The sequence below is a fragment of the Pinus tabuliformis genome, chromosome 3_1, assembly GCF_031772625.1.
Source record: "Pinus tabuliformis cultivar Carrire ecotype Pingquan chromosome 3_1, CPIR1, whole genome shotgun sequence".
In the NCBI taxonomy this organism is placed as follows: Eukaryota; Viridiplantae; Streptophyta; class Pinopsida; order Pinales; family Pinaceae; genus Pinus; species Pinus tabuliformis.
In genome coordinates this window covers 241,723,890-241,736,703 of record NC_142301.1, presented here as the reverse complement: position 1 = coordinate 241,736,703, position 12,814 = coordinate 241,723,890, and the positions used below count along the sequence as shown (strand labels likewise).

The following is a 12,814-nucleotide window of genomic DNA, read 5'->3' as shown; positions in this document are numbered from 1 at the left end:
CAACCATTTGTATCAGCATAATATTTTACCTCGAAACGAATGATTCCTTCCATGGCGATCCTTATTTCTTGGCTAGGCTGGCATTATTTTACCTCGAAACAGATTATTCCTTCCATGGCGATCCCTATTTCTTGGAAAGGCTGGCATTGAGTCCTCTGCCCGAACCATTCCAGTGAGCAGCTGAATAGGTGAATGTTACTGAAACCTCGAAATTTTCAAAGTTCCGGAAAAGATAATCGCAGACAGAAGAACAGAGCATTTAGGGCAGATCTGTCTAAGAAAAAAGGCTCGCCATTCCCCAGAAATTTATTCTATTCTACTTGGTATCTTTCCTGCGTGCGTTTGTCTCGATGTTGCCCTTTACTATTTGAGAACCAAATCAATGAAGCAAAGAAACTTCTGGCAAACGGTCGTTTAATAGTGGACTCGAAGTGACATTTTCAAACTATTTCCCTTTGCAGAATCCTGTGAAATTCCAACCCTGGCAACTTTGAAAGCGACATTAACATTATTGGTTTAAATATCGATCATATCTGATATTTTAAATAGTACAGTGAATGTTTATGTTTCAATTATAGAAGATTTTCAATATCGAAGAGGCCAATGTTAGTTAAAGATAATTGTGATAACTGATCTTGGAAAAAATCAACTCTAATATTTTTTCGGCAATTGACATATGCATTTCTATTTCTTGCAATCACAATAGCTAAACAATTCACAAATGACACACTGAAAAAACATGTGACCTAAAGCATAATTAATACAAACTGCCCAAGGATATTCACAATTTCACAGCACACTGCAATGACCAAATAAGGTCTGGATCTGAACATATATCCTATCGCTCGGTCAAGACTAAAATGTATTTTTTTCAGCAAAAATGCCATTTCCCATTTGTCATTCTGGGTGTATTACAAAGGAAAATAATAGGTCTAAACTATCCTGCAGTGGCATGTTCATTTCTGTTAATACTCGCCTTCCTTAAATATCAATTTGGCTATCTATTTCTTCCCCACGAACTGCACTTCACATCCACAACTTGAAACGGCCTGGCTGGGTGAGCCTGGACCTCTTCAAACTTCTTTGACATATTTATATGTTTATGCACTCCGCTTTCTTTCACAGTATTCTGCAAATTCTGAATTACAGATAAACATAAGTTGTCATCATGAACCTGCTCTAATAATAAGAAAACAAATCAAGGAAAGTGCAGACTGCAACATATTCACCACAATACAGAAACTTTCTCTAAGGCGAAAATAATTTTGTACTGAGAGCAGAATAGAAAAACAAAGGTAATAGACCGTATCTGTTTTACACTATCCTAAAACAATAAAATTTTCTTTTATATGGTTCATGAACCATGATCCTCAAGAAAATTGAATCTCTAACCAAGCTAACCCTCCCAGCTTGCTGTTTTTTATTTAATTAATGTTATATTAGCAACCTCATGTAAGTTCATACAATAAAAATATTCTTTAATACCAATACTCATTGTTACTATAACTCATTAGACCTCATGTAAATTCATAGAATAAAAATATTCTTTAAGACCAATACTCATTGTTACTCTAACTCATTCGACAAATAACTGGTCTCAACATTGTATATTTCATGAGATCTAATTTTACCTTCTGTTTCGGAGATTTTGAGATGACTTTTCTCTTTGCAAGATCTGTCCCGAAGAGAGATTGTAGATCGGAATCAGAGAGAATGTAAAACCCTTCGATATTGTTTGCAGGCAACTTTCTCTTTACCAGAATCGATCTACGTTTGATTGGCGCAGGAGGACAGCAAACCGCCGGAGATATCTTGCGCTCCCGCAACTTGGGAGTCTGGCATTTTTCTCCATCTTCTTCATTACCCATTAACAGATCCGGGCATTTTTCTGAATCAGCGCCGGTTTTCAGTTTCAATGTACTCTGAAAAGCTGCCAGTGGTGGCAAAACAGGATTACTTCCCGTTACATTGAATGAATCTGCCTCTGGACTGACACTGTCTTGCGTCTTTAATTTCGCCAGTGCAGATGGTCTATTAACTGGAGCCATAGTCAGAGCAACTTTCTTCTGGTCCCCCTAACTGCACCAAAAATCTAAAGATTCACAGAACAGCAATCCAGTTTTCATGATCACAGAAGCCATCGAAATCTCTTATTGCGAATTCCTAATCAAATCAAACCTGACGAGCGAAGAAGACCATAGCAAACAGTCTTATTTGAAAAAATATTAGCAGCTGCAACTGGTGTCTCCCTGGAAACTATTTGCAGCTTTCAACCAGGGCAGGAGACTTAATTATAGACGGCTTTGGCTTAACGGTGTTGGAAGTCCCATTAGCACAACTGGTTGTTCTACTAGCACAACTGGTTGTCACATTAGCCCAACTGGTTGTTTAATTAGCACAAACGGTTGTCTTACTAGCACAACGGATTAGCACAACGGATTGACGACGGGCCTGGTCGGAAAGGCTACCTAGTATTAAATCTCACTCAAATCTCAAGGGCTGTAGCACAATGGATTGACGACGGGCCTGGTCGGAAAGGCTACCTAGTATTAAATCTCACTGAAATCTCAAGGGGCTGGTGGTACCGTGTGCCTGGGTGGTGCCCTGTCCTACAGAGGAGATACGCTAAAAATTCTAATTAGCTAAAGGCTCGTATGGCCTAAGCAGGTAAGATCACAAACCAAAAAATGGTGTAAAGCTAGAGATAAGAAAGCGTGTCAAAGTAGAAAAAGAAGAAAGTTGTCTTTGGAATATGGAGTGGACATCATGAATCTAAAGACAATTAGAATCCTAATATTTCTACAACTTGAAAAAAAAATGGTGTAAAGCTAGAGATAAGGAAGCGTGTCAAAGTAGAAAAAGAAGAAAGTTGTTTCTGGAACTTGGAGGTAACAATTTTTTTCAAGTTAGTTTGTAAGTCACATGTTACTAGTTTGTGTTTAAGAATTTTCTAGTACGTAAAGCTATTTATGTTGTTACAATTATTGACTTAAAGGTATTTAGGTTACCAAAATTATTAAAGAATTATATTTTATGTAGACTACACCAATTTATGATTAGATTTGTGTTTATCACATTTTAAAACTGAAATTTTCAAATAATTAGATGTTTTATCATTATTTATTATTAGTGAGTATTTTACATTCCTTCTTAACCATTTAATTAGGCATTCTTATTTCCATGACAAATTTGCAGAATATTAAAAACTTTGACTAATAGAAATGAGATCAATAAATTAAACGAAATTTGACTAATAGAAATGAGATCAATAAATTAAAGGAGGTTTAATCGATATATGTAAACCAATGATGTATGTTGCAACTTAAAGATGTTGTTAATACGAGTATTGATGGATTGAAATGCGGCCCAGAATGAAATATTGTTGATGTTTGATGACCTTAGAGTTAAAAGCATGGATAATGAACTGCAACACATCAACTACTTGACCTAGGTTGCTCACTAAAAAGGCGGAAAAGAGCTTATAATTATAGAAAAATTGGATTCCCACAAGACAAATGACTACATCAATACACCCTTCAAATACTTATTCAAATACTTATTTTCATTTATAGTTTTCTAAGTTTCCGTTTATAAATTTATATGATGTTTTAGGAGGTCAAAAGCCTTATGCCAGATGCTTATTAGTTTTGATATGCGAGAACATGTTAATTTTTTGGAGACTAAAACAACTCCGGTATTGTCAATAATTTGATTCTAATAAATTAAATTATAAAATTCTCATTAAATTTAATTAATTGAAATTTATTATTAAAAAAAAAAACATTAAATTTTACATTTAAAAAAAAAATAAAATTAAAATAACAATAAAATCATTAACAACGGAAAATGGAAAAAATATAATCTCTAATTTTGTTAATCAAAATAAAAAACATAATAACCTTGATAAGTTCGTTTCCACTGTATCTATAAATATAATCTTACTTTTTTATATAGCTGAGATTTTATAGATCTTAATCTGAAGGTAGACATTCATTTCATCTGAAATACGCTTCTTTACCTTAATTATTAAAATTGAAGAATATCTTGTATGTAATATCAAAATTACTCACCTAATGTTTTAAATTTATTATTTTTTCCTTGACAAAAAATAAAATTAAGTGATAACACTTAAATTGGTATCCATTGATATTAACCACTTATATCTCTTCAGTTCAAACATATCCCTTGTATCTTTTGGGAAAGAAATTTTAACCTAATCTTCTTTCGCTCAACTTAATAAAAATTAACCTAGCTTTGAGCAACATTCTCTCTTACATTTCAGTTTTTTTCTTTAAAAAAATGAATTGAAAGGTAGGAGCTGAATAGGTGACTCTTAGTGAAACCTCCAAATTCCAAAGCTCTAGAAAAGATAATCGCAGACAGAACTTCAAGATTCCAGAACAAAGCACTCAGGGTAGCTCTGTCCAAGAAAAAAGGCTCGCCATTCCACCGAAATTTATTCTATTTGGTATCTTTCCTGCGTGCGTTTGTCTCGATGTTGTCCATTACTATTTAAAAACCAAATCAATCAAGCAAGGAAGCTTCTGGCGCACGGTTGTTTAACAGTAGACTCGAAGTGACATTTTCAAACTATTTCCCTTTGCAGAGTCCTGTGAAATTCCAACTGTGGCAACTTTGAAAGGGACATTAACATTGTTGGTTTAAATCTCGATCTAATCTGATTTGAATTGTACAGTGAATATTTAGGTTTCAATTATAGAAGATTATCATTATCGAAGATGCGAGCGTTAGTTAAAGACAATTGTGATAACTGATCTTGGAAAAAATCAACTCTAATATTTTTTTGGCAATTTACATATGCATTTCTATTTCTTGTAATCACAATAGCTAAACCTTTTACAAATGACACCTTGAAAAAACATGTGACTTGAAGCATAATTAATACAAACTGCCTAAGAATAGTTAATACAAACTGCATAAGAATATTCACAATTTTACAGTACACTGCAATGACCAAATAAGGTCTGGATCTGAACATATATCTTATAGCTCAATCAAGAGTGAAATGTAATTTTTGCAGAAAAAATGTCATTTCCTATTTGTCATACTGAGTGTATTACAATGGGAAGTAATAGTCTAAATTATTCTGCAGTGGCATATTCCTTTCTATTAATACTCGCCTTCCTTAAATATCCGTTTGGCTATCTATTTCTGCCCACGAACTGCACTTCACCTCCACTGCTTGAAATGGCCTGGCTAGATGAGCCTGGATCTCTTCAAACTTCTTTTGACATATTTATATGCACTCGGCCTTCTTTCACAGTACTCTGCAAATTCTGAATTACAGATAAACATAAGTTGTCATGATGAACTTGCTCTAATAATAAGAAAATAAATCAAAGAGAGTGCAGAATCCAACATATTCACCACAATACAGAATCTTTTTCCATGGCGAAAACAATTTTGTACTGAGAGAAGAATAAAAAAACAAATATAATAGACCACATCGGTTTTGCACTATCTTAAAACAATAAAATTTTCTTTTCTATGTGGTTCGTGAACATTGATCCTTAAAAGAATAGAACCTGTAACCGAGCTAACCCTCCAAGCTTGTTTCTTTTTTTCATTCATGTTATAATTAGCAACCTCATGTAAATTCATACAGTAAAAAGATTCTTTAAGACCGATACTCACTGTCACTGTAACTCAGTAGACAAATAACTGGTCTCAACATTGTATATTTCATAAGATCTAGTTTTACCTTCTCTTTCGGAGATTTTGAGATGACTTTTCTCTTTGCAAGATCTGGCCCGAAGAGAGATTGTATGTCGGAATCAGAGAGAATGTAAAACCTTTCGGTACGGTTTGCAGGCAACTTTCTCTTTACCGGAATCGATCTACGTTTCATTGGTGCAGGAGGACAGCAGAGCGCCGGAGGTATCTTGTGCTCCTGCAACTTGGGAGTCTCGCATTTTTCTTCATCTTCTTCTGCATTACCTCCTAACGGATCTGGGTATTTTTCTGAATCAGCAGCTTTTGTTTTCAATTTCAAAGTACTCTGAACAATTGCCAGTTGTGGCAAAGCAGGAGTACTTCTCGTTAAATTCAATGATTCTGCCTCTGGACTGACACAGACTCGCGTCTTTAATTTCGCCAGTGCAGATGGTCTATTACCTGGAGCCATAATCAGTGCAAATTCCTTCTGGACCCCCTAACTGCACCAGAAATCTAAAGATTCTCAGAACAACAATCCAGTTTTCATGATATCAGGGAACCCATCGAAATCTCTAATTGCAAATTCCTAATCAAATCAAAACTGAAAGAAGAAGGCCAGAACAAATACTGTCTCCCTTGAATATATTAGCAGCTGCAACCGGTGCCTCCCTCGAAACTATTTGCAACTTCAACCGGAGCAGGAGACTTAATTATAGATGGGTTTGGCATTAATGGTGTAGGGCTAGAGATAAGATCCAACGAGGACTGCTTAATTGTTATTCGAAGCGTGTCAAAGTAGAAAACAAGAAAGTTGTCTTTGGAACTTGTGGGTGGACGTCATGAATCCTGATCTAAAGACAATTAGGCTCATAATATTTCTCACGAACTTTCTTTCTTTGTTAGTTTGTTTGTACGTCACATGTGAGATCTGATTGTCTTTGAAGTGGTGACTCAAAGGTATTTAAGTTATTAAAATTATAAATTGTTTGTGAGGTTGGGATGTAAAGATATTTAAATTGTTAAAATGATAAATCGTTTTTAAGTTGAGATGTAAGGGTATTTAAATGGTTAAAATAATTAAAAGATTGTATTCTATATAGGTTACTTTCTTTTTTAATATAATTAGATTTGTGTTTAAACTTGAAATTTTAATATAAACTGGAATTTTATAAGCAATTCTTGGATTTGAGTTCATGGCATTCTAAACATCTTAATATAAACAGGAATTTTATAAGCAATTGATTTATTAGGAGTATTTCACATTTCTTTTTAATTATTTAATCAGTGATCTTTATCTTGGTTGTAGATTTCAATGATCTCTATCGTAATTACAGATTTTAATCACATTAAAATATTTTACTATTGATTGCAGATTTCAATAATATTAAAATATTTGTGTAAAAGAAATGAAGTCAAACAATTAACTTTGGTAGTTTTTTTTACAGGTGGGAAAACTTATCATAACTCAGTGGTCAAACCAGCATTGAAGACAACCATCTCTAGTTGCTAACCTCGAATGCAGGATAACTGATCACAGTTATTCACTGAAAACCACTTATTATACTTTAGTTGTCAAACCAACAATAAAGGCAACCATCTCTAATTGTTAACCCATGAGAATGCAGGCTGACTCATCACCTTTGAGTTCAAGGAAAACCATGCCACATGGAATAACCCGCTGATGGTCCGTAAGGGGGCAGACTTTCACTCATGAATGCCTCTTAGTCATGTCCACATGTCCATTAACTTATTTGGTTACGTCTACTCTTAACCAAGCAAAAACAATTTTAGAATATACCCAATTAACTTCCATCTTATCCATCAAACTCTAAAATATTAAAAAAAATCTACAATAATTCATTCATGTTATTAGTATATTTCACGAACCTACTAATATTGGTGAGGTATTTAACCAAAACAAAACACAGAAAATTAGTGTAATGATAATGCTATGGCACAGATTGCCACAGATTGTCGGTTCTGCTGTACAATATATTCCAATGGCGGTGCTTAAATCTCGATCACATGGCAGAACAAGCGCTGCCGCTGCATTAACGATCTTTGGCCATTGAAAAGTGGAAATTCTGTACAGCTAATGCTACCTAACAAAAAAGTGACCCACTACATTCACGTGCACTCGGTGGTCTGTGAGAGCAGATAAGTATGTTTTCAAATGACATTAACTACTTACCTTCTACCATTTCATGTGAGGAATGAGATTTCCTTCAATTTTTAATTGATAGCGCGTTGTATGATCTCGACTCTCGTCTAACCTTCGCCTTGGATCCCATCGCCTTGGATCCCATCCACATCATTATACATGACTTTTTTAACCTGAGACCTGCGGTGTGTTGCGCCCAGAGGGTCTTTGTTTTCAACGAAGCGTAACAACTCCGCATATTGGCACATGGGAACGATATGTTGTTATCTTCATACCCATGCAGTGGCGGTTTAACATATCTTGTTGTATTAGTAGCAGCGACATATGTTGCCCATCTACATGATAATTTAATACACTGATTTGTTTTAGTTTGTTCCTGTGTTGGAGGAATAACATTTGTGTTTAATTTTTTTTTAACTAATTGTATATTAATTTCAATTTAAATATATTATTACTTTCCAGGTATCTAATCAAGTGAGTGATCGATAGAAGTATAATAAATTATATATATATATATATATATCATTTGTAGTTTTATATTTTTTTAAAGGTGGGAAAATTTATCATAACTCAGTTGTCAAATTAGTAACGAGGACAAGTGAGGATGGCCATCTCAGTGCAGGCTGAGTCATCACAGTTATTCAAGGAAAACCATATCACCTAAAATAACCAGCTTTTGGTCCTAGGAAGCAGAGTTTCACTCCTGCTAAATGCCTCTAGATTTTAGGTTAACTTGTTTGCTTGACCAAACAAAAACAATTTTAAAACATTTTATGATTTTATATTTAAAATAAAATAATGATCTTTATGATAGATTTTTCGGCGAAAATCACATGAGAAACCATTTGTCGACTCGTTTCGAACCAACCAGTGTGGTTCATCGTCAGGACAAGTTGAAAAACAGATCCAGCTTAGCCTGTTTAAATAGCTAGAGCAGAGACATCAACAGTTACCTGGGCAAAAAGTTGACTTAAGGAGCAAGGTCAAATTTAGTTATATTAGGTATAAAATAAATAAATATATAAATATATAAATGAAAAAATAAAAATAAATTATAAATGGTATCATTAGTTACGTAAAACTAAAGGGAGGTAGTTACGTAATGGAACTTCTCTTATAATATATAAATATGTAACAAACAATAGAATAAATAAATTAAATAATCAAATAAATAAATAAAAAGAGGAAATAAGGATTAGAAAATAAAATAAAATAATTATAGTTAGTTAGAGGTATTAAATACTAAAAGGAAAGTGGTTATATAACGGATAAATAAATAAATAAAATTAAAATTAATTAATAAAATAAAATAAAATAAAATGTAAGAATAATTAAAAATTGATATTATTAGTTAAAAATATTAAAAGTAATAACGGACCTTTCCTTATAATAAACATATAAATGGGTTATTAAGATGAAAGAATGTTGGAAATAAAAAATAATAACAATAATAATAATAGAATTAAGTTATTAAAGATAAATAAATACATAATAATAATAATAATAATAGAATTAAGTTATTAAAAATAAATAAATAATAATTAAAATAAATAAATAAATAATAATAATAATAATAAAAAAAAATAAAAAAAAAATAAGAGACAAGAAAAACGATTACTAAATAATAGTATTTCGTAATCGTTTATTATATTACTAAATAATAGTATTTAGAAATAGTTTATAAACAAATAAACAAATAAATAATAATTAAAAATATAATAATTAATAATTAAGTTATTAAATAAATAATAATAATAATAATAATAATAGAATTAAGTTATTAAAAATAAATAAATAAATAATAAAATAAATAAATAAATAATAAATAATAATAAAATTATAAATAATAATAAAAATAAAATAAGAGACAAGAAAAAGAAAAACGATTACTAAATAATAGTATTTAGTAATCGTTTATTATATAATAGTATTTAGTAATAGTTTATTATTTGTATTTATAATAGTAACTGTTTAATAAATAAAGTAATTGTTTAATAGTTTCTTATTTGCATTTTTAATAGTAATTGTTTAATAAATAATAGTAATGGATTAATAAATAATAATAATAATAATAATAATAAAAATAAGAGACAAGAAAAACGACTAAGAAGAAAGTGCTGGGACCCAGCACCTACTGATTTTCCAGCCATCATCTCTATTGAGATTGTTGGGTCTCTTTTCAATCTCAATAGCTTCCCTAAATTTCCGATGATGGAAATGCGAAACCTTAGCGATAACACTAGCTTCCTCAATGCAAACATGATGATTGGTTTTTTCTACATGTTCAGCTAAAGCGGAAGACTTAGCTCTTCTATGCTTAAGGTCAGCAGCGTGCTATCTAATCCTCTGATTAATGGAGTGACCGGTCTCACCAATATAAGGGGTCCCACAGGAGCAGGGGATAATATAAACCCCTTTCATATCTTTGGGGTCAATAGGATCCTTAACTGATCTGAGGGACGAACGAATGGTGCTAAGGGGCCTAAAGGTCACGGGGACACTATGCATCTTTCTATATATATAAATTATTCAAAATTAGAAAGATTATACATCCACTTGAAGACGTGGTGCTAACAAGCACATCTAACAATGGATGGAGGTCTCACCATAGCTAGGATCATAAACGGGCTCTCTTTCCTTAAAATTATAATTTAAGTTTCACACATAATATTTTTCCATACAACCATTGTAAGTTGATTTGAGATTGCATTGTTTATTTATTCTTATTTTTTTTTGTAGTTATTTCTTAATTTCAATAATATATATTCTAAGTCTCTAATTAAAAGACGTCTTTAAGTGTAATGGGAAAATTAATCTTCATATAATTCAACAAAATCATTTTGAATTGTATAGGTGTCTTCCATGCAATATCTATTGCTTGGATTTTATGCGAGTCATTTTTCCAAAAGCTTTATCTCATTTTTACCTTTGATTTCTTCCTCTAATATGAGACTGTCCCTGTCATTTTTCCAAAAGTTTTATCTCATCTTCACCTTTTCTTTCTTCCTCTAACATGACACTGTCCCCTTAGTCTTTGGCTGCAACTAGCTCTGCTCTGTCCACTGAGTATCTAACTGTTCCCAACTGACTTTGCACTAGCTTCAATTAGTTTTGCATTGCCCTCAAGATCTGACTGCACCTGCTAACATTTCAATCCTCCTGCCTACTGAATAATGTGGGCCCTTATAGCCTTTAAGTGAGATTTTTTAGAATTTTTTCTGGTTTATTTTGTGATTTAATTTGTCTAGAATCTAGTAGGGATTCATTGAAATCATAAGTTTGAAAAGCAAGCACTTCACAATCAAAGTGCCTGAGGGGATTTTGAGGGTGGTGAGTCCAAAAAGCCTAGTGCAAGTTGTTGGAAGACCCACATGTTAGCAGTTAGAGGCTAGATCTATTTCCAGAAGGTAATGCGAGTGGTTTATAGTGACAGAGGGAGGCGAGACAACTCACTTGGAACCAATTTCCAGGCAATGTGAGCTTCCTAAGGCCAACATTGTGAATTCTAAGTTGTAGTGAGAATAGGCATGTGTGGTTAGTCTTATGCTCTCTTTACTCATGTTGGGCATGCGATGGGTCAGTCCCCTTGGTTTTTTAGTCATGCCAAGCTAGATGCACTAGAGGCTTGCAACATAAGGTGGCATCAATATGCGACTATAGGAGTTAGGAGCTACACGCGTTGGAGGCTTGCAACATGAGGTGGCATCATGCGACTATAGAAGCTAGGAGCTAGCTGCATTGGAGGATTGCAACATGAGGTGGGATCATGCAACTATAGGAGCTAGGAGCTAGATGCAATGGAGGTTTGAAGTAAAAGTTGGCACCATGAGATTAGACAAAATAACATGAGTAAAGCGCACATATATTGAGTGCGAGTGGAGAAAATGATAAGAAGTTGTGTCAACTATACAAAGGATGGGCTCAAAATATGAGACATGACTAATTGGTGAACCACCAAATGGGCTTGTGCAGGTTGAAGTATGGATGCACAAGTAAGCTAGCATGTCAATGAGATGGAATAGTGGCACAATTCTAAATGGATGGATTCATGTTCTTGATACTATATCTCTATATATAAGGGAAGAGTCGAGACAAGTATTTGACCAACACAAGTGGTACACACATGAGTGGCATGGGTAACCTGGCTACAACCATGGGTAAAGGATTATAGTGCAAGAGTCTAAATAAAGAAAAGTGTGGTTGAAACAAATTTGCATGATTACAAAGTTCTATAGGTGCATCATTGGGAGGAATGACCTAGTCGCACAAGGGTCATGTGAAAATATTATGCCATCTCTGTAAGGGTTGTACAATCTTGTATGAGCTTTTGCTTTTGTTTGTACTTGTGTATAAAAATATGGGGGTGTTACACGAAGTTGGGTCGCCAAAGTTATAAGAACTTGTGATACCCTTATACATTGTGTTGGATGGTGTATTATTTCTTCTTCACATGAAACAATTTGGTTAATGAAGTAAATATTAGAGAAGAATCTTGTAATAACATTAAGTGTGAGCTCGATGACTGCGGAAGATGGTGAGTCATGACAATTTAGAGAAGGCTTCAATTGATGTGGAATATGGTAATGCAACAAGATTCTAGCTAGAAACACATCATTCATAGTGACCTAGTTTAGATAACTATATTATTTGTTATCCATGTCATTTCTTTTTAGAGTGGAAAAATTGGAGGGTCATCTTTATCGATGGTCCCAATTTGGAAAATTGCAAGTGAAAAAAATCATGACACATTTTTAGGCCTTATATGTCCAATGTTTGTGGTTCGAAACTTACTGTGGGCCTAGATTCCATAATCCACAAACTAATACCTTTCAAACAACATGAGAATTGACTCATTTGGAGCTTGTATGATAATGTTATGCCTCCTAGAATTTGAGTCTCATGATTGACCACAATAATTTTAGAGGATGCTACGTCAACCCTTGTTACTCATGGTAAATGGGCCAACCTTGTGGGGAC

General features: G+C 33.4%; 2 protein-coding genes across 3 annotated transcripts; both read right to left on the bottom strand.

Annotated features, from left to right (window-relative positions):
• Positions 1-694: 694 nt before the first annotated feature.
• On the bottom strand, positions 695-3,826 carry LOC149186701 (uncharacterized). The gene is made up of 2 exons (XM_089411087.1): positions 1,632-3,826; positions 695-1,138 (listed from the first exon to the last, which is right to left on the bottom strand). Exons 1-2 carry the CDS (start codon positions 2,046-2,048, stop codon positions 998-1,000), a joined length of 558 nt encoding a protein of 185 aa, XP_089267213.1. The 5' UTR covers positions 2,049-3,826; the 3' UTR covers positions 695-997.
• A 1,058-nt stretch (positions 3,827-4,884) lies between these two features.
• LOC149186700 (uncharacterized) lies at positions 4,885-6,474 on the bottom strand. 2 transcript variants are annotated; one of them, XM_089411089.1, is made up of 2 exons: positions 5,723-6,474; positions 4,885-5,288 (listed from the first exon to the last, which is right to left on the bottom strand). In XM_089411089.1, the coding sequence occupies exons 1-2, from the start codon at positions 6,143-6,145 to the stop codon at positions 5,238-5,240; spliced, it is 474 nt and encodes a 157-aa protein (XP_089267215.1). In that variant the 5' UTR covers positions 6,146-6,474; the 3' UTR covers positions 4,885-5,237. The 2 variants fall into 2 exon arrangements, with proteins under 2 accessions (XP_089267215.1, XP_089267214.1); XM_089411088.1 differs by having other exon boundaries at positions 4,885-5,297; positions 5,723-6,456.
• Between the last annotated feature and the right edge of the window lie 6,340 nt (positions 6,475-12,814).